Raw genomic sequence first — 20,950 nt, 5'->3', positions numbered from 1 at the left:
AGCAGATCTCAGATCTCTAGTTTCCCTGCTTGAGGAAGAGGTAATAAATGATGTTTGCGTTACATGTTTCAGTTGGTTAGAACAGACAGAACTCCTGCGTAGAAGAAAACTAGCCATACCAGTGGCATTGGAGTATGGTTGCTGCTTTTGTGACCTTCCAGCATCTCAAAAGGACTATTTTGGTTCCTATAACATGCTTTTTAAATACTCTTCTTGGATTCGAATGAACAGGTAGACAAATATTGCTAATGTAATCCTGGTGAAATTTTCAGAACTCAGTCTCCTATTTGGATAGAAGATTTAAATACCTGGTTATATTGAGAATTCAGTTAATATGAGGTTTGTTTTTAAAAGCTGTATCCTGTATCTCAAACACATTCTTTCTCCTCTAGCTACTCAATTAAAAAACAAAACAGAAAACACAACTTACCACAGCTTGTTTAAATGAAGGAAATAGAGTGGTGGGGATGTGAGCTGTTTCCACCTGTCTGTCAACTCTCTTTTGATTCTGCAGTGGACAAGATATGGTGAGCATCCTCCAGCTAGTTCAGAATCTGATGCACGGAGAGGAAGAGGAGGAGTCCCAGAGCCCCCGGTAATGGACACCAGTTGGCAGCTTCTCTCTGAAAGTATATGTGACCTTGACTTTGATAGTGACTGCATTCTGACCAGTTGCTGAAATAGCTGTGCTTCATTCACAGTTACACATGATATTAAAACAATGTCCATTTTTTCTCTTCTCAGCGAGACATTTAATATATGTTGGGTAATATATTTTGTAAAAGGAAGGCATTTATGAAAACGAAATCCTGTAGCTTATATGGCATCATTTCTCAGAGAGGGGCTGGCGGAGGGACCAGAGAATAACTGCTGTGTGCGTGTCTGCTTCCGGTTGCTTCTGCTGATGTGCTGCGGCTTCTGACCGCTAACAGGTGCCACAGCTCAATCTGTTGGTGGCAGGGCCCTGTTGTCTGTGAAACCTCCGTTTATTTTTTTTCATCTAGCTTAGCTCCCTATTTAGTTTCATGTTTAATTGTTTTAAATTTAATTTTTTTGGAGTAAGTCATTCTCCTTTTTCAAATATCAGAAGCTACAAAGAGTACAGAAAGGCAGTTTTCAGTCAGCGATGTGACGGCACGTATTAGCCGAATCCAGAGTTGATGTAAATTCTAAAATGACAGTGACCTTGAATGAAAAGGGGGTATTTCCTTCGTACTCTTCCTCCCCAGCTTCTTGTTCTCCTTAGAGACAGCGGCCTTGCCAGCTTCTTGTGTACTCTTCAGAGATACTCTGTGTGTACGTATACACAAGCTGAGTGTCTGCACTCCCTCCAGGTCGTAAACGCCGTTTGGTGTTGTGCACCTTGCTTTCGTCATCTATGTCTCGGGGTTCACTGTATATCAGTGCCCAAGGAGCACTCTCCTGGAAGAGCTGTTTCGTTTTACTTTGGATGAGTGAACGGTGTTTTACGTAACTAGTCGCCTGTTCATGTTCCCTGTTGCAAACATTGCTGCAGCCGGTGACTTTGTACATGTGTCCTTTATCATACCAGCAAGTGTTTCTGGAGATGAAAGTCCTGAAAGTGGGATTTCTGGGCCAGGTAGGCTGTGTGTCTGTAATTTGGATAGCTCCTGCCGAGTGTCCCTCCGTGGAATTAGGCCAGGTTACAGTCCCAGCAGCAGTACGTGAGAATAGCTCTTTCCCCACACCTTTGCCTGCAAGGCTGTTTGTAGACGTAAGGACCATTGCCAGTCTGCAAGGTGAGAAATGGTATTTCAGCATAATTTGAGTTTGCATTTTTCTCATGAATCAGGTTAAGTGGCTTTTTTATATGTTTTAAAAACCATTTATATTTCCTTTGCTATGAACTATCTCCTTTGCCCAGTATCCTGTCTAATTTTTTGGTCTTTTTCTTACTGATTTACAGTTACTTTTTATAAGGGACGGTATTCCATCCATTTTAATGATACATAAAACATGCCTGGTTCCCTTGAATTTGCTGTACTGTTTTAAGTAGCTGTTGAATGCAGGGAATTGACTTCATCTAATGATTCTTTAAAAAAATTAATTTCTGCACATTTTGTCTCAGCTCTACACGCCATAGTTCTTATAGCAGGCATTTGCTGTTTTAAAAAATGGGGGATAAAACTATTCACAGTTTGTATATGTAGTAGATATTCAATAAAATCTTCCTTAGATCATCATTACTTTTTAGAAAATTCAATAATTTTCTAAACTTATCTGGATTTCTGCCTTCTAGGCCATTAGGTGGATTTCAAGTCTGACAGATTTCTGTAGAAATGCCATATCTCTAGGTTTTGTCTTACTCCTTTATTCGTATTTTGACTAACACTTTAATATAATTGATTTTGATTAACAGAATCCAGAATATTGGAGAACAAGGTCATATAGCTTTGTTGGGGCATAGTCTGGGAGCTTATATTTCAACTCTGGACAAAGAGAAGCTCAGAAAACTCACAACTAGGATACTATCAGACACTACTTTGTGGCTGTGCAGGATTTTCAGGTAAGGGCGTATATGAGTTGGGTACAGACTGTTTCCTGGAGCTCTGCTGCCTGAGTTCATGTAGGCCTTTTCCCCTCCCTCTGGGAAGGCTTGCATTTAAAAAAAAAAAAAAAAAAAAATCTATGTGCCTCAGTTTCCCCAGCTGTTCAATGGGGGTAACGTCAGTATCTGTTTCATGGCATAGTTAGGAGGAATAAATGAGTGAAAGAACTAGCTTATGTCAAAAGCTGAGAACATAAGCACATACATTTTGGATAATGTCAGCAGTTACTTATTTTTAGGATTCCTACTTGACACTTGTCTATAGAAGAAAGAGCAGGAAAGTGGTCACAGGTATTTTTAATCAAAGGATTAGCTTCTCCTTTAGTAGAAGGAAAATGCTGCCATAAGGAAGTTGAGTATGTGTTATGAAATTGAACGCTTTATGCTGTGCGAAATATCACGCTTTATGCTGTGATAATGTTGGCATTATTAAGGAGTTATAGCACATAAGGATTCAGTAGAAGACACAAGACCAGTGGTATTTTGGGGCTTATGCTGTCACTTTTTTTTTTTTAATGTTTGTTTATTTTTGGAGGGGAGAAGGGAGAGGGGGAACGGGCAGAAAGAGGGAGACAGAGGATCCAAAGTGGGGCTTGAACCTCACAAGCCGTGAGATCACGACCTGAGCCGAAGTCGGGTGCTTAACCGACTGAGCCACCCAGGTGCCACTATGCTGTTGCTTTTAAGGAAAAGGAATGTTTGCCTAACACTGGAAAATTTAACTTGACAGACTCCCTTTCAGATGCTGGAAAACAGCTTGGCCAAGCAAGAGTTTAAGTTTGCCTAACTGAATCGCAAAGGAGAGATTTTCTTCTAATAAAAATCTGCCACCCGTAATTGAAATTTTCTCTCCTTACTTTTCTGGAAGATGGAGAAGAATAATTTGCCCCAGGCAGACAATAGTAAAAGCAAAAGTTAGGCTGACTAGCAGCTTTCACCTTTTTCTTTATTTGGAATGTTTCTGGACTGAAACTGCTGAGGACCTTGCCTGCGTTATCCAGTGCTGGCCTTCTTGTAGAGTAAGCTGAAACCGTGATCTCTGGCCTTTTTGTATCTAAGGGACTCCTATTCTCTGCTGCTTTTTTTCATAGTTTCTGCTCTTTTTGGAGTATGGACAGAGGGTGATTGCCTCCATTCTTTATAACCTCCAGCTGTTGAGGTGTGGTCAGCCGTCTAGGATGAGGGTGATCCCTATCTCCTTTGGGTGCTCTAGGTGAAAATTCCTAGATTAAGAAAAGAATTACTCCCAAGACTAAAATTAGGATGTAAAACTGTCTCTTATCAGAGACAAGAACACACCGAGAGATGGCTGTCTCTTCACAGGTATGAAAACGGCTGCGCTTATTTCCACGAAGAGGAAAGAGAAGGACTGGCAAAGATCTGTAGGCTTGCTCTTCACTCTTGTTACGAAGACTTCGTAGTGGACGGCTTCAACGTGCTGTATAACAAGAAGCCTGTTATATACCTTAGTGCTGCTGCTAGGCCTGGCCTGGGCCAGTACCTTTGTAATCAGGTAATATGGGATAAGGTGGACATGTGAAAGAAATGGTGTTCCTCTCTGTTCTGGAACTTTATAAAGTGCATAGGCCCATTTCTTTAGCCGTGGTTCTTTTCAAATGAAAAGAAACAATATGCTTGTTTTGTCAATATAAGAAAATATGTAAATAGATATTAATGAATTTTCAGAGGTGTGTACATATATGTATTGCTTAGTTGCCCAAAGGCAACCACAGTTAACATTTTTCTTCCCCAGATTTTAATCAGAGAGTGTGTATGTGTTTTTACAAGGTTATGTTTGGCTTTTTTCACTTAGTGTTATAACAGGTGCATATCCTGTTTTAACAGTTCTTCAAAGTACAGTTTATTTTTAATATCTTCATAATAGTCATTCAAGTCACTGTATAGTGTTTTAGCCAACTGTTTCCCTTTTGGACAGTTAGAGCATTTGCATTCTTTTGTTTTCTGTGACCATTTTCAGGAAGTGCTCTTTGCATAGTGTTAGGGACTTTTTTATGCATATCGCTTTTTCTTTATTTAGAAATTTCTATATTTAGAAAGTACTTTCTAGATTATATTCCTTAGATAGATTTGCAGAGTCTGTCTAGAATTACTAGATCAAAGAGCATTACCATTTTTGACGCTCATGGGACGTCATTACGCTCATTGACATGTAGCCCAATTAGGGGGCTGCAAAAAAAACGTTCAGCCTCTTGGCGGAGAATGTTTTAGTTTTGTTTTTGGGTGTTTTTTGTTTTGTTCTTTTATTGAGAGAGTGAGAGAGAGAGCGAGCACAGGACAGGGTAAGCGGAGGAAGGGCAGAGAGAGAGGGTGAGAGAGAGAATTCAAAGCAGGCTCAGCGCTGTCAGCATGGAGCCCAACCAGGGCTCAAACCCACGGACCATAAGATCGTGACCTGAGCGGAAATCAAGGGTCAGACGCTTAACCAACTGAGCCGCCAGGGGTCCTCTGAGGGTTTACCTTTTGTAAGATGAAGGAGTCCTGTGGAGATCGGTGGGGGAAACTCAGGGACTTCAGCTGATTTTGAGCTGTGGTCACTGGCAGCAGGAAGTGACGTCCTCTTTTTGAGTGTGTACAGAATGAAGAGATTTACAATGTCCTTACAGAAACCTGGAACAAATTACTTACTGAGTACCTACTACAGGCCAGGTTCTTCTAGACCCACAGCTGCCTTGTCCCAGCAGTCCCGTCTTCAAAAGCTGTATGGGGGGCAGGGGTGCGCCTGGCTGACTCAGTCAGAAGGGCATGCAACTGACTTTTCATCTTGAGGTTGTGAGTTCGAGCTGCATGTTGAGCATTGAGCTTATTTTACTTTTTATTTTTACTTTTTTTTAATGTTTATTTATTTTTGAGAGAGACAGACAGAGTGCGAGTGGGGGAGGGGCAGAGAGCGAGGGAGACACAGAATCCAAAACAGGCTCCAGGCTCCGAGCTGTCAGCACAGAACCCGACGTGGGGCTCAAACTCACAAACCGTGAGATCATGACATGAGCCAAAGTTGGACGCTTAATCGACTGAGCCACCCGGGCACCCCATAAAGCTTACTTTTTTAAAAAATGTATATTTTTCATACCTAAAAAAATATATATGAATACTTAGAAAATGTTTAGAACATTTTATACTAACAGTAGCTAATTGTTGGCTTATGGGGTGGGAGGGCATTTTCACTTTTAATTTCTTTTTTTTTTTTAATGTGTGTTTTACTCAGGTTTCCTTTCCTCATAATTTAAAAGAAGAATTTTTAAGGAGGGAGAAGGTGTGCATAAAGCGTTCGTTAAATGTTTGGTCTCTAAATGGTGCTACCAAGTCTAGTTACAGAACAATATGCTGCAGCTGTTTAAAAATTCCTGCAAAATTCCTCAAAATTCCTCAGAGCTGAAAATAAAGAATATAAAATGTATTTGACAGTTACTATCTCCATTCATAACACTGACTTCACTCCTTTTAAGAAGTGTACATCTGCTAATCCATATTTGTTGCTTGTTAAGAGTGGGTGGATCCATAAATAAGATACTGTTCTTTGAATGCCTTTAGCTGGTGTTATTTACCACTAATGCTCAGAGGAAGGATCCTAAATTATCTCCCAAAATGCTCAAAGCTTGGTTGTTCCTTAGTTTGGAAAAGTGATTTTATTTTTTGTTATATTCTAGACTATAACAAAGATAATTACCCATTTAGCTGACTCAGAGAATTTTACGTTGTCTGTGTCGTCTTATAAGAACCTCATCTGCTAGAAATTTTAGCTTGACTTTCTAGATACACTTTAACACATATTTATAATATTAGGAATTCCTAACAAGCGAGATTGTTTAAAAAGAGTAATTGTGACTTGTCTTGGTGCCACAGTCTTTAGGGGACATGAGTGGATGGTGACAAGGATCTTGATTACAGAATTGTGTGTTTGTTCTGGCAGCTCGGCTTGCCCTTCCCCTGCCTGTGCCGCGTGCCCTGTAACACTATGTTTGGATCCCAGCACCAGATGGTGAGTTCTCTCTTCGGTTTGTAGGATAATACAGAATTGTGTTTTGAAATGGTGTCTTCTTCCTTTCAACTGAGGTTCTGTTTGCTGGCCTCCACATAATTATTAGTTTATTCGTTTATTGCTTGTATCTTCCCATTGCTTAATCCATGCTTCTGGGTTTGAAAGTCCGCGAGGGCTGGATGGCATATAGGTCAGGAGCACCTGCCTCCTCAGGAATCTTGTCATTACTGTATCACCTGATTTAAGTAGAAACATGGGAGTCCAGATGAGCACCATAAATTTCTTCTAAAGTTCATCCTTTTAAAGGTTGTCACTGTTGCCTGGATTTGTGAATGGGCAGATTTAGAAAATGAGGTTCTTTATTGTAATGTGGGATTGGAATTGGATTCTGCGTATTTTTAGGCCTTCCCATACTGAAGACAGAAGCAAAAAGGATAGGTTTTAGGGTCCTGTGTTTCTTTTTCCAAGGTACCTTGATTATCTGGTTCAGATACATCAGTGAGTAATATCAAAGACAGATTTTTGGGTACATATGGGGACTTGAGAGAACATTTTCTTTAAACATTAGTGTTTAAAACTAGAGAAACATTTATCCTGTATGTATACAGTTTTTGACTTTAATCTCATTTAGCTGTTTTTTGTAGTTAGTCTTCAGGGGAAACTATTTGATTTTCATCTCCCTGATTAGATAAAATGGAAAAATGGTCAAGAATAAGAATTTTGTGTGGTTATTTTGAGAGTCCTTTGTTTTTGTTGAAAGTTGTAAGTTCTTACTGCACAGCTTTATGCCCATTGCTTCATGTTTCTGTGATTTGCCTTTCAATCTAGGATGTTGCCTTCTTGGAGAAACTGATTAAAGAGGATCTAGAACGAGGAAAACTGCCCCTTTTGCTTGTAGCGAATGCCGGTAGGTATCGTGAACGGAATCTGCCATTTGGATGTATAAGAGAAAGACAAGGTACTTAGCCTAAAAAAAAAAACAAACCCTGAGTTTTGAGAAATGTTTGTCTGCCTCACGTTTAAGGTAGTTTGTGTCAGCATCGTGGTGAGAATTAGAACGTGGCCCTTGGCTCCTCGCATCCCCTTCAGTTGTTGGTTTGTTGGGGATTTACTCTGTTGGTGTGTATGCTTTTTCATTTAGGTTGTAAGTACTTCTCTTGCGTGTGCTTCCTTTCTGAATCGCATCTTAAAATGTTACGCTTGAAGGTCCACCTCACATGCAGCAGTTCAGCTCCCACTTTCTGCTCAGCTTCCCATTATCGAATTCAGCATGATACTTGAAGTTTGAGGCAGTGCATCAGGGAAGAAAAATCATTAAGTGACAACACCTATTAGAAAGAATAAAATGTTTTTACTTGCAGACGGCATGATTATATAGATAGAAAGTCCTAAGGAAACTAAAGAAAGGCCTTCGGCACTAATAAGCAAATTGATCTGGAGTGCAGGATTTCTGTGTACCAGCAATGTACAATTGAAGTTGAATTAAAAATGCCAGTCACAGGGGCGTCTGGGTGGCTCAGTTGGTTGGGCGTCCGACTTCGGCTCAGGTCATGATCTCGCGGTCCGTGGGTTCGAGCCCCGCGTCGGGTTCTGTGCTGACAGCTCAGAGCCTCGAGCCTGTTTCCGATTCTGTGTCTCCCTCTCTCTCAGACCCTCTCCCGTTCATGCTCTGTCTCTCTCTGTCTCAAAAATAAATGTTAAAAAAAAAAAATTAAAAATGCCAGTCATAATAGCATCAAAAAAGTGAAAAGTGAAAACTTTATGGTTAAATTGAACAAAGTTTATGCGAGGGGCACCTGGGTGGCTCAGTAGGTTAGGTGTCCGACTTGGGCTCAGTCACTTGGGGCAGTTTGTGAGTTCGAGCCCCGTGCTCGGAGCCTGGAGCCTGCTGCGGATTTTGTGTCTCCTGCTGTCTCTGCCCCTCCCCTGCTAGCACTCTGTGTGTGTGTGTGTGTGTGTGTGTGTGTGTGTGTGTGTGTGTGTGTGTGTGTCTCTCAAAAATAAATAAACATTAAAAAAAAAAACCAAAACATATGCAAGATCTGTACGCTGAAAACTACAAAATAATGCTAAGAGAAATTCAAGAAAACCCAAATAAATGGAATGGTATGCCATATGCTTATGTTGGAAGACTCAATATTAGAAAGTCTAATTTCTCCAATCTATAGATTCTATAGATCAATCCCTATCAAAATCTCAGGCTACAATTTCTTATAAAAGTTGATTAGCGGATTCTAAAATTTATGTGGAAATACAGAGGATGTGAGAATAGCTAAAATAATTTTGAAAAAATAAAATTCGAAGACATAGGCTCTCTGATTTTTAGACTTACTATAAAGCTACAGATAACCAGGAAAGTGTGGGAATAATTGAAGAGAATAGAGTTTAGAAGACTCACATGGGGCCATCTGGGTGGCTCAGTCACTTGAGCATCCGACTTCAGCTCAGGTCGTCATCTCACATCATAGTTTGTGGGTTCAAGCCCTGCATCAAGCTCTATGCTGACAGCTCAGAGTCTGGATCCTGCTTCGGATTCTGTGTCTCCCCCTCTGTCTGCCCCTGCTCTGCTTGTGCTCTGTCTCTCAAAAATAAATAAACGTTAAAAAATAAAAATTAAAAAAAAAAATAGACTTACATGTATATGGTCATTTGGCTTTTTACAGAGATGCCAAGTTATTTCAAGGGAAAAAGGTGGGTCTTTTCCACCAGTGGTCTTGGAACAAGTAAATACCCATATGGGGAAAAAAAAAAAAAAAAAAAACAACAAAAAAACTGAACCTTAACTCTTCCCTCACTGTCTATACAAAAATCAGCTATAAATGGTTTATAGACCCAAACCCTGCAAAAGGACCACTTGCATCGGTTGGGTCTGTTGAGGCAGTTGGTTGGGATTTGGAAGCTTACTGGGTGGGGTTCTGCTAACTGGAAGTTTAAGACAGGAGAATGCACGAGTTCAGGTTTTACTCATGCTCTGTGAAGAGGGACTTCCCTACCCAACCTGTAGTGTATACATACTTAACAAGGGGTGGGTTAAAGTGTTCAGTATGTTTAAACCAACTTCAAAATGCATGTTCTGTTTTAAAACAAAGGACTTTTCATACTAGGTTTAAAAAAAATCCACAAATTTATCTCTGTGTATAATGGACACACCTAAATTAAAATAACCCAGGGGTACCTGGGTGGCCCAGTCGATTAAGCGTCAACTTAGGCTCAGGTCAGGATCTCACGGTTTGTGAGTTTGGGCCCCATACCAGTCTCTCTGCTGTCAGCACGGAGCCTGCTTGGAATCCTGCTTGGGATCCTGTCTCCCTCTCTCTGCCCCTCCCCGGCTCTCTGACTCACGCTGTCTCAAAAATAAACATTTTTTTTTTAATGGTGGTTAATTAAAAAATTAACAACCCAGTGGGGCCCCTGGATGGCTCAGTCGGTTAAGCATCTGACTTACGGCTCAGGTTGTGATCTCACGGTTCGTGGGTTCGAGCCCCGCGGAAGTCTTTGTGCTGACAGCTCGGAGCCTGGAGCCTGCTTCAGATTCTGTTTCTCCCTCTCTCTGCACCTCCCCTGCTCGTGCTCATTCACTCTCACACTCTCTCTCTCTCTCTCTCTCTGTCAAAAATAAATAAATGTTAAAAACATTTTTTTAAATAAAAAACATTAATAACCCAGAAATGACAAAAAGCAAACCTGGAAAAGGGTATCTTGGGCAAATGGTGACAGAATGAAAGTACTATAGTGGTGTTCGTGTGAGATAAGGTAGACTCCACGCTAATTAAAATTCGTGTAATCCGCTAAGGCACAGTAATTAAGAAACCTTATGAACATACCTGAAATGTATAATGGAAGACTAAAGGAAAAATAGATAGGCTACAAGTATAAATTGACAAACCCACAATCTTGGTGAGAGACTTTAATATGTTTCCCCAGAAACAACATTAAGTGGATGGAAAACAAGTATATGGAGATTTTAAGTAACAAAATTAACAAGCCTGATTTTATAGATACATAAAATGGAGAACATGCATGCTTCAGACCTTGAAAGATCAACTTGTAACAGTTGGTTTTAAGCCAGCTCACGTACACAATCTCAATAAAACAGATACAGTGTCACTTCCTTCTTAGATAACGTATTTATAAGCTTTTATCCTGCCGTAAGGGCTCAAAGTATTCCTTTCAGTATCGTTTTTTGTGTGTTTTATCCTAGGAACCGCGGCAGTAGGGCACACAGATAAGATTGGGCGTTTGAAAGAACTCTGCGAGCAGTATGGCATATGGCTGCACGTGGAGGGGTGAGTGCGGGGCGAGGGTGGCTCCATGTTGGGCCTGCACCCAGTGCTTGTGAAAGAGTGGCCGTCTGTCCAGGCTCTTACTTCGTTGTAACGATTATCATTATCGCGAAGGGCTCTTTGGGTTGCGTAGTAAAGATAACAAAACAACCCAAAGTGGTGTCAGCGAGAAGAGATTGAATTGGCTTCCATAACAATGAGCCACCATCTCCCTCCTCCCCCTCCCCCCACCCCCACTTGGCCTGATTTTCTCCATGTTGCCTCCATCTATAGATAACATTTTCCTATTTTGGTACAGAATAGTTGCAGTGGCTCCAGTTTGCTTTCCAGTTTGTGTTCTGAGGGTCATAAGTCCCGACAAACGCCTCCTACTGAGCCAGTTGCCGTGGCCAGGGAATTGTAATCGCCTGCGGTTTGGGTCATTTGCCCACCCCTGGAGCAGATGGTGGCGTCTCGTCCACCCGAGGCTGTGGTCTGATAGAGGAGGTTGGGGTGGTTCCCCAGAAGGACCTAGGGGAGGATACCCGGCAGCCACGGTGGTCCGTACTCAGCAGGCCATGCAGGCCGGGTTTCCATGTGATCTCTCTGGCAAAGAGTGATGACAGGAAAATAATAGCTACGAAAGATATAAAACGAGACATAAGACACGTAAAGTGCATTTTCAAGGTTTTGCCGAAATTTGTACACACCACATTTTCTCTTGTTGTTTTAAAAGCTGATCACCCAGCTGAAAGACACTTAAATGTCAGATTGGAACAGCACCTCCTTTTTTTTTCTTTTCTTTTCTTTTTTTTTGTTTAAGTGTACTTAGGGAATAAGCAGCAATAAATAATTAGTGTTGTGTTTTTTTCTTCCAGTGTGAATCTGGCAACATTGGCCCTAGGTTATGTCTCCTCGTCAGTGTTGGTATGTTATGATTTACTAAATACTGTGTTTTTAAGAAGGAATTACAATGACCTAATCCCTGATGACTTCCCATGATTTTTATGAATTGAGGGGGGTGCTGGCTTTCGTGTATTCTGATGGTCTGTAACAAAACCTTGTTTTCTTCGTTAGGCTGCAACCAAGTGTGACAGCATGACATTGACTCCGGGCCCGTGGCTGGGTTTGCCGGCCGTCCCTGCAGTCACCCTTTATAAACACGACGATCCTGCCTTGGTAAGCTCACTCTCACTGGGAGGGAGTGGGGAGAGGCTAATAGTCAGCATGGAGTCTGGGAGCAAAATACGGAAAAAGTAGAAATATCCTTGATGCTATTTCTGTGACTTTTTTTTATCAAAAAAACCCTGTTCTTAACACAAGTGGAACTGTACTGAATGCATTTATTCTGTTGTCTCCCTTTGCCTCCGTGTGTACAAAGAACTTTTTATGACCTTTTATGACTCTGTAATATTCTGCCTTTTAAATACTACAATTTTAATCTTCCTTTGTTTCCAAACTTTGTTACTAACATAGTGAGCATCATTCTGTATTTCAAATTACTTCCTTAGAATAGGCTCCCTGAAGCGCCGTTAGTATTGAGAGTAGTTAAAGCTCTTGATCCCCATTGTCTAGAAGGTTTTAATACATATTTTTTTTAAGTGGTTCTTGATAGTGGATCAGTTCAGTGATTCTTACTAAAACAGTTAACGTCTTTCTAGGTCGATAACGGCCAGGTGTTTGAGGACACTCAGAACAGCCGTGGAAGGGGCTACCTCTTGGGGGCCTGAGAGCTCTGGCCCATCTGGATTCTCCTCCTGGCTTTGCCACACCTTAGCCATGAACCCTTGAAAGCCAGGTCTCGGTGCTAGGCTGCCTAGAATACTCCCCTCACAAGACTGTTAGACAGACGGATGTTTAGTGTAAGCCAAGTGCCTGGCGTAGCATCTGACACATACAAAGTGCATGGGAATATGCCAACCAGTTACGTCAGCTGTGTGACATCATCGGCTTCGGTTAATAAACCCATATTGGCTTTTTCAGACTTTAGTTGCCGGTCTTACATCAAACAAGCCAGCAGATAAGCTCCGTGCCCTGCCGCTGTGGTTGTCTTTACAGTACTTGGGGCTTGATGGGATTGTGGAGAGGATTAAGCACGCCTGCCAGCTGGTGAGTAGAAACCTGCAGTTTAAATGAGTCACAGATACTCCATGGCGAAGGCAGAGACAGAAAACTGCCTCGTTGCCTTACTCATCATCCAATACCGTGTTGTCTGGACTTCGCATCTCCTAAGCAAGCAGACCTGAAGTGCACATTCGCCGTTGGAAGTTCTGGGGGAGACTGCTGGGGTGTCCCATCGTTAGTGGCCGGATGAAGTCAGATTAGATGAATGCTCATGTCATTGTAGGATGAGGAAAGAAGTGATGGGATGAGAGCCAAGGAGCGGAGAAGGAGCAAAAGGGGGGGCGGAGGGGGGTAGTTAACATGGCCCCCAGCCGGCTGTCTCTTGAAGGGGGAAGGAAATATGGCGGCCTTAGGGGTGGGGATGGATTGCCTGCGTATTTTTAATACCAGCTGTCTTGGGCTCCCAAATGGCAAGGCTCTAGAGATGCTTCTAACTCTCCTTCTGTATGAGGTGTTCTAATTGTGAAAGTATATGTATAATTATGCTACAGTTTAGAAAGCAACAAAGAGGTCACGTTTATGCAGTTTGCGAGCTGCGTCCTACCTGAGTCTGAAAGCATGGCGTCGCCTCTCTGTAAGTCCGTTCGCTTACCTGGGAGACAGGGGTGATGTGAAAGATGGTTAGGCCTTCATGAGCTTGTGCATGCGAAGCTCTTGGAGTGTTGCCTGGTCACATGCGGATGGGTTTAAGAATAAACCTTGGTCTGCAGCGTGTTCTGTGGAATCGGTACTTCCTCAAGTGTCATTTTTATAGTGAGGAAAAATCCGTGTTTTTGTGTTGCTGTGGCAGCTGCCTCTTGGTTCATCATGTCAGGATGGTTCCTCCTGACGCTAGTTTCTGATGCAATAGGGAGATTCTGAAGGAAGTCGTTTCATTGTCACATGAGGTAATGTTGAGGTCTGTGTCATTATGTTTCCAAAGCACATTTCTGAAAAGTTTCCTCACTGGGCCATCGGCTCCCATGTTGAAGTTTGGTTGTTCGGAAGGAGAGGCCTTTATTTCCCCGGTAACTTAGTCACTTTGGGGAAGGTTCGGGCCCTCGGAGGAGAGCCCTTCAATTCCCTTTGGCCTCCGGAGGGCAGGGAGATAATGAGACATTTTCTGGCAAACCCTCAAGGCCGCCGCAGCTCTGTCTGCCTGCAGGCACACGGAGCGGTTCGCAGTCCCTGCCGAGGACCTCAGTGACATCCTGTCGCTGACCCTGTAGTGGGAACTGCAGGGAAATGTAGCCCCTGCGGCTGTCACCAGGTGCCGGGTGGTGGAAGTCAGGCGGCTCCTCCTCCTCCTCCTCCTCCTCCTCCTCCTCTTCCTCTTCCTCCTCCGCTTCCTCCCTTCATCATCATCGTCATCGTTGTCGTCGTCTTCATACTCCGGGGAGGCCATCAGGACTCATTTTCTCTGCAGCCACCTCGGTGCCCTGCACACGCACCGCCTCATTTGAACCCCACCGGGGTGGAAAGTCCGCTGATAACACACCAACAAGTAGTGTTCATGAGGGGTTTTCCAGCGTCCCACACTCAGTAAGCGTTGGAGGGATGAACCCCGAACCCCTGAAGTACATGTTCTTTTATTCCCGTGGCAGTGATGAGAGGTCTGGGGCTGGGACGCTTCTAGAACGGTGAGGACGGAAGTCCTCACGTGCATGCTGCCCTCCAGAGACCCCTTCCCGGCGCTTGCCATAACCACCCTGTCAGATAGCTGCTGCCCTCCCCGTCTTATAACTGAGGGACCTGAAGCCCAGAGAGGCTAAATGACTTGTCCAAGGTCATAGCTAGTAAGTGGCAGATGAACTTAACTCATCGTCCTACAAGTGGGGTATTGAACTCCGGTTTGGTTATTCCAGACCTCGTGTTCCAAATAGTCGTAATAATGCTGTGTTCTCTCACTTACCTTTTCTTTTCCTTCCCCAGAATCAGGTACTGTGCCTGGGACACATGTGCACTCAGTAGTTTGGGTGGGGTTTTTTGAGCTATAATTAACATATTAGTGTCAGGTATACAGCATAATGATTCAATATTTGCATATATTGGGAAATGATTGCCACAAGTACGAGTCTAATTAACACACATCACTATACATCATTACATAATTTTTTATTTTAAGTAGGCTCCACACCCAGTGTGGGGCTTGAAGTCACAACCCTGAGGTTGAGTTGCACACTCTACCAACTGAGGCAGCCAGGTGCCCCTGGAAATTTGTATCTTGAAACCACCTTGGGGCGCCTGGGTTGGTCGGTTGAGCATTGGACTTCAGCTCAGGTCATGATCTCACGGTTCGTGGATTCAAGTCCCACGTCAGGCTCTGTGCTGACAGCTCAGAGCCTGGAGCCTGCTTTGGATTCGGTGTGTCCCTCTTTCTCTGCCCCTCCCCACTTGCGCTCTTTGTCTCTCTGCCTTTCTCTCTCTCCTTCTAAAAATAAACAACATTAAACAAAAATTTAAGTCACCTTTATTACCCATTTCTCCCAGCTCCCAACCCCTGCCTCTGGCAACCACCAGTCTGCTCTGTGTATTTATGAGTTGCATGTTTTGTTTTGTTTTGTTTTAGATCCCGCATGTAAGACAAATCATACCATTGTCACAGATGGCAAGATTTTATTCCTTTTTTATGGTGAATAATATTTCATTGTGTATGTATGTTACATGCTGTATATTTTCTTTTATTCAGCCATTGATGGACACTTAGGTTGTTTTATCTTGGCACTTGTAAAAAAATGCTGTCATGATGGTGAGGGTGCAGATAACTTTTCAAATTGGTGTTTTTGCTTTCTTTGGATGAATACCCAGAAGTAGAATTGCTGAATCGTAGGGTAGTTCTATTTTTAATTTTTGGGGGAGCCTCCGTACTGGTTTTCCATAGTGGCTGCACCAGTTTGCATTCCTACCAACAGGGTACAAGGGTTCCCTTTTCTCCACATCCTCACCAACATTTGTTATTTCTTTTCAGCCATTCTCACAGGTGTGAGGTGATATCTCATTGTGTGATTGATTTGTGTTTCCCTGATGATGAGTGATGTTGAGCATCTTTTCATGTTACCTGTTGGCCATCTGGATGTCTTCTTTGGAGAAAAGTCTGTTCATGTCTTCTGCCCATTTTTTAAATCAGATTTTGGGTTTTTTTGCTTGCGTTATATATATTTTGGATATTAATCCTCTTATCAGATAAATTGTCTGCAAATTTGTCCTCCCATTCAGTAGGCTGCCTTTTCATTTTGTTGATAGCTTCCTTTGCCGTGCAGAACCTTTTCAGTTTGATGTGGTCCCACTGGTTTCTTTTTGCTTTTGTTGCCAGTTACTCAGTTTTTGAACGAGAGAATGGCTTATGTTGCTAGTACGACAAAGTCACATTAGAAACCGCTTTTCTGGGGGCGCCTGGGTGGCTCAGTCGGTTAGGTGTCCGACTTTGGTCCAGGTCATGATCTCACCTCCGTGAGTTCGAGCCCTGCGTCGGGCTCTGTGCTGACAGTGCAGAGCCTGGAGCCTGTTTCAGATTCTGTGTCTCCCTCTCTCTCTCTGACCCTCCCGCATTCATGCTCTGTCTGTCTCTGTCTCAAAAATAAATAAACGTTAAAAAAAATAAAAAAATAAAAAAAAAAGAAAGAAACCGCTTTTCTGGAAGCCCCAAATGTAACTTTCAATTGAAATCATCAGGGAATATTTGCAGTTCTGGAAAAGCAAGAATTGGCACCTTAGCTAACTCAGGAGCCATCGAGTGACAGATGGCTTTATCGGCCTGAGATCTTTGTCTGCAGGCCTGCAAAAACCATCATGGACACCATGTTTCGATATGTTGTGTCAATCTAATGGATATCATTAATCTAATGAAGTTATAACCTAAGTAATTATTAAATAAATACATATAATCTAATGAAATTATAAAAATTAGAAGCTATTTTTTGTCTTTTTTGCAGAGTCAACGGTTACAAGAGAGTTTGAAGAAAGTGAACCACATCAAAATCTTGGTACAGTATATATGATTTGATCCATTTTTGAAGTTAATAACTTAACGTCAGTGACTTGGAATGATCTCCAGATTGGGTGCATCTCAGTGGAATTGTGACAGCTCCAGTAAAACCACATTCTTCAGAACAGATTCACGCACCAATGACCTAACTCTGCAGAGAGCACAAATCTAGAGATTTGTACCATATGCTGAACCCCTGTGGTGCTTTTCATACAATCGTGTGTAGTTTTGTTCTGTTAAAATTTAGAATTGCACAAAAATCTAACAAACCCTATTGACTTCCTCTGCCCAGGATTTTAGAACATTCATATTACTGAAATGAAAAGTCATTTTGTCTCTCATAGTGTTTGGGGCAACTTTTTCTGAAACCTTCTGACACCAGAGTTTCCATTTGCACAGTTTGGGGAATAAGGAACAGATCACGTGGCCTTGTTTTTTATTCCCCCAGTATCCTCCTAAAATATGCCAGAATCTATCAGACATTGCTGCTTAAGGGCAGTTATTAGACCCAGGACGTGAGGATTTAGCAGGGCTAATAACGAAGTATCAGTTCAGGTTTGAATGTTCTCGTGTTTCGCCTCGTTATATTTTAGAATTTCAGGAAATAGAGGTCAGATTCTAATTTAAATAAGGCCACTGAGTGGTACTTTGACGATCCTGCAAGATGCAGTTAAGTTTAAAACTAATACTTGAGTTTTTCTGGGGTTCGAGTTGATATAGTTGATTCCATTTTAGTGCACGGTTTGCTTTAAGTGCCTGAGGGGGGCGCTGCTGTGCGTTGCCTTCTGAGTAGGAGCTTGGAGCCTTTTCAGTTGACCTGAGATGACCCAGGTTCTAGCTTGGAAGAGGAGAGTGGCCCCTTGGAGAAGCAGAGGGATGAATGTAAGTCAGGAGACTTGGGTTCTAATTTCAGCCGTACCACTGACGCCCTATGACATGGAGTCATTTTCTTTGCTGCCTAAGCCTGTGAGCTCAGTTGTCGGCAAAGGTATGTTGGTTGGACTCCTTTGGTTGTAAACAGAGAAGCCCAAACTAGACTAGCATGAGCAAGATGGCAGGAATCAAGGTGGTGCCGGGCCTGTGGGCCTTGTTCCCCTCCCTCACTGAGCCCACTTGGGCTCCTCCTCACGCCCCCTCTGCCCCCCTGTCCTTCTCCAGGCAGGGAGGTTGTGCTGGTGCTAGTTAATCACCAGAGGGTTTGGAGCATCTTTGGAAGGCGGTACGCGGTCCGGGCATGAGCCCTGCTGCATCCCTCCTTCCCGTGGATGCTCGTCTCCGTAGATACACAGTAACTGGCAAACACTGTGAGGCACTGTGACTCCGGTAATAATTGTCATCACAGCAGCTGTTCGTGAAATGTGCGCCGTGTACCACGTGTACCACGCGTGGCGCCCAGCACACACGTTCCTTCATTTAACCCTGACAGCAGCCGCCTTCGTATTTGCTCTTCCTTCTACCTGGAAACACTGTTCCCTTCAATTCATTTCATGCCTGCTTTCTTACCCTTGAGGTGTTCGTTCAAGTACCCCCTCTTCAGAGAGGTCTTCCCTGGCCATCCCCCCTAAAGCAGGCCTCCCACTGCCCCTCACTCTGTCCCCTGGGTTTTGTTGTTCGTGGCAGTTAGTACTACCTGAAGTCGTATATTTGTTCATTGTCTATTTTTCTCTGTCAAAGCTTTGTAGAGGCAGGGACTTTTGTCTTGTTTTTGTTTCACGGTTTTGTGTACTGTGCCGGGTACTTGGCATAGATACTGGAGCCTAAGTCAGTCTGATCTGGGAATCGGTTGCAGCGGCTGCCGCATCTTTACTGGCGAGGGAACTAAGGCACAGAGAAGTTAAGTGACTTGCTCCTGCCACACAGCTAGGATGGGATAGAGCTGTGATTCACACTCCGAGGCCCGTGTTCTTAACCGGTGGACCAGTCTGTGTCCGGTCAGTTTACAGAAGTTAGCACTTGTCCTCCTTCAGTGGCTCGTGACGAAGGGCGTATCAGCATAGCGTATGAGAAAGCAACATGAAAATTGTAAGGCACCGTAAAATACAGGTCAGTATTAAATGTCTTCTGTCGCCACAATATCTGTGTAGTGCTTACATAGATACCGCGTCCTCGGGTTCTCGAGATATCACTGTGGCAGAGCGGTGTTATTTCCGTCTCTGTGTGGCGGTGTGGTCGTGTCCTGAGCCACATGTTGGTATGTGGCACAGCCAGGACTTGACCCCGGGGTGTGTGAGATTAGCCGCGTCTGTGCACAGTGGCTCCTTCCGCAAGCTCCCCGGGGGTCTTCTTGCCCATGTAGGCGGCCGGCCCTGGGGGAGCCTCTCAGGCCCGAAGCGCCGACCCGCTTCCCCAGCTCACCAGGGCCCGGGGCCGCCTCCGGGGCGCAGGGAGGCCGCGGGGAGCCCCTCTGTCCGTGTGTCAGTGTAGGTCTTGTCCGCAGCCGCCACTGAGGCTGCTGTTGTGCTAGCTCGGTGGCACGTGGGCTGCGTCCCACACTCGCGCTTAAGGGGGAAATAGGGTATTTCACCCTCACACCTGCAAGTCTCAGCCCCGTGCGGCACTTACGTCTCTGCTGTCCTTGAGGCTCTCCAGCTTCTGCTACTTTGACCGTGGCCATGGTGTGTCCGAGTGAGGACTGTGTAGATCCTGCTTGGTTGGGACTTGTGCTCATGTAAGCTGAGGAGTCTTTTTTTTTTTTTTAATTCTGTGCAGTTTGCGTTTTCATATATGAATGACCTCCTTCTCCGATCTCACCAGCATAGTGAACATTGTCACGGGTCCGTCTTCCTTCAGCCCCTCTCCTCCTTCCCGCCTCTGCCTCCTGTCCTGGCACCTGAGCAGCCTCTCATCTGTGTCGGCCGTGTTTTCACTTTCAGTGATACCTGCCTCCTTCCAGCGTGTTCCCTTGAGCTCTTGTTAAGTCATTGTTCCCTTTTTGGACGTCCTTTTTTCTTTTTCTTTCCTTTTTTGTTTTTGTTTTTATGCTTCCTGGTCCTCATTTCTCTAAGCACGGTCGTCAGAGTATGTTTCCTTTTGGAGCACAGATTGTCCCTTGTTGCGTCTGCTGCCGGGTGTGTGCTTCACTTTTCATTATGAGCTGCATGTTTTTCTCATGTGTGACGGGCGAAGGTCCGTCTGTCAGTTCCACAGCTTCGGGACTCCCGCACCAAATGGCACGTACGGCCCGTGGCAGTGCATACCTGACGTTTCGCTCTGTGGTGCATTTTACTCCCTGTGTAGACGGAGCCTCAGGCCGCAGGAAGCCCTCTTGCTGGTCGGCAGATTGAGCTTTTCTGCCCCTCTTCTCCTTTAGGGGTCCTGGCATGACGTGCGCTCACCACCATCTGCACACGGGCCCGAAGACCCTGGGTGTTACAGCGGGTTCCCCTCCCTGCTCCCCGCCCGCCAGCCCCTGCTCCGCTGACGATATTCTTTGTTTTCTTTCTCGAGTCACTGTTTTTGTGAGCTTAGCAGTGGTTATGTTGGGTTTTTTGGTTTTTGGGGTTTTTTTTTTTTTGGTTTTGGTATATGTCATCCAGCATTTCAGTCTGCCATGTTGCTAGAGCCAGAATTCTCTGTTTATAACCATGTACAGTATTTCTCATGCACTGACATTTGAGTCCACTGAGCTCAAAGAAATAAGAAACCAAGACTGTATTAGACTATATATAGAAGTCTGGTTACTCAAATCATACTGCTTCATTCATCCTGAGGTTCGGGGAATGGGCATAGAATTTTATTGCTTTTGTTTCTATTTGCTTCTTGGATTTACTCCATTCTATTTAAATATTAAGGCTCTCCAAGTGTTAAAAGTACTAAGAGAAAAAAAAAGCATTAATAGATTTATGTTCACATGAAAGTTAAAGGAGATGATAGATAGGTAACACAGCAATCAGCTTAATAAGGTGGCAAATTTGATACACATTTTGCTTGGCCTAAATCACATCCCTGTGTTCCGTTGACAGGTTAACAGCACAGACCTTGGGCCAGCTACTTCCTGGCTTTGCAAGTTAGCGTTTCCACTATGGAGACAT

General features: G+C 43.7%; 1 protein-coding gene and 1 non-coding gene across 5 annotated transcripts in view; both read left to right on the top strand.

The window, feature by feature from the left end:
• Nucleotides 1-20,950, top strand: part of PDXDC1 (pyridoxal dependent decarboxylase domain containing 1) — a 51,112-nt gene that overhangs the window by 18,005 nt on the left and 12,157 nt on the right. For all 4 annotated transcript variants that reach the window (XM_027043195.2, XM_027043197.2, XM_027043194.2 and 1 more), the window contains exons 4-13: nt 515-595; nt 2,381-2,527; nt 3,893-4,082; nt 6,501-6,569; nt 7,398-7,476; nt 10,771-10,855; nt 11,710-11,758; nt 11,909-12,010; nt 12,815-12,940; nt 16,867-16,917. In XM_027043195.2, coding sequence (XP_026898996.1) covers nt 515-595; nt 2,381-2,527; nt 3,893-4,082; nt 6,501-6,569; nt 7,398-7,476; nt 10,771-10,855; nt 11,710-11,758; nt 11,909-12,010; nt 12,815-12,940; nt 16,867-16,917 — 979 coding nt within the window. The remainder of the gene's footprint in view (nt 1-514; nt 596-2,380; nt 2,528-3,892; nt 4,083-6,500; nt 6,570-7,397; nt 7,477-10,770; nt 10,856-11,709; nt 11,759-11,908; nt 12,011-12,814; nt 12,941-16,866; nt 16,918-20,950) is intronic.
• LOC113595025 (small nucleolar RNA SNORD45) lies at nt 1,119-1,188 on the top strand. Its single transcript, XR_003415499.1, has one exon. It is a non-coding gene; the product is annotated as a small nucleolar RNA SNORD45 (small nucleolar RNA).

Source organism: Acinonyx jubatus, chromosome E3 (assembly GCF_027475565.1).
Source record: "Acinonyx jubatus isolate Ajub_Pintada_27869175 chromosome E3, VMU_Ajub_asm_v1.0, whole genome shotgun sequence".
Lineage (NCBI taxonomy): Eukaryota > Metazoa > Chordata > Mammalia > Carnivora > Felidae > Acinonyx > Acinonyx jubatus.
The sequence above is the reverse complement of the archived record's forward strand: the minus strand, read 5'-3'. Positions and strand labels throughout refer to the sequence as shown.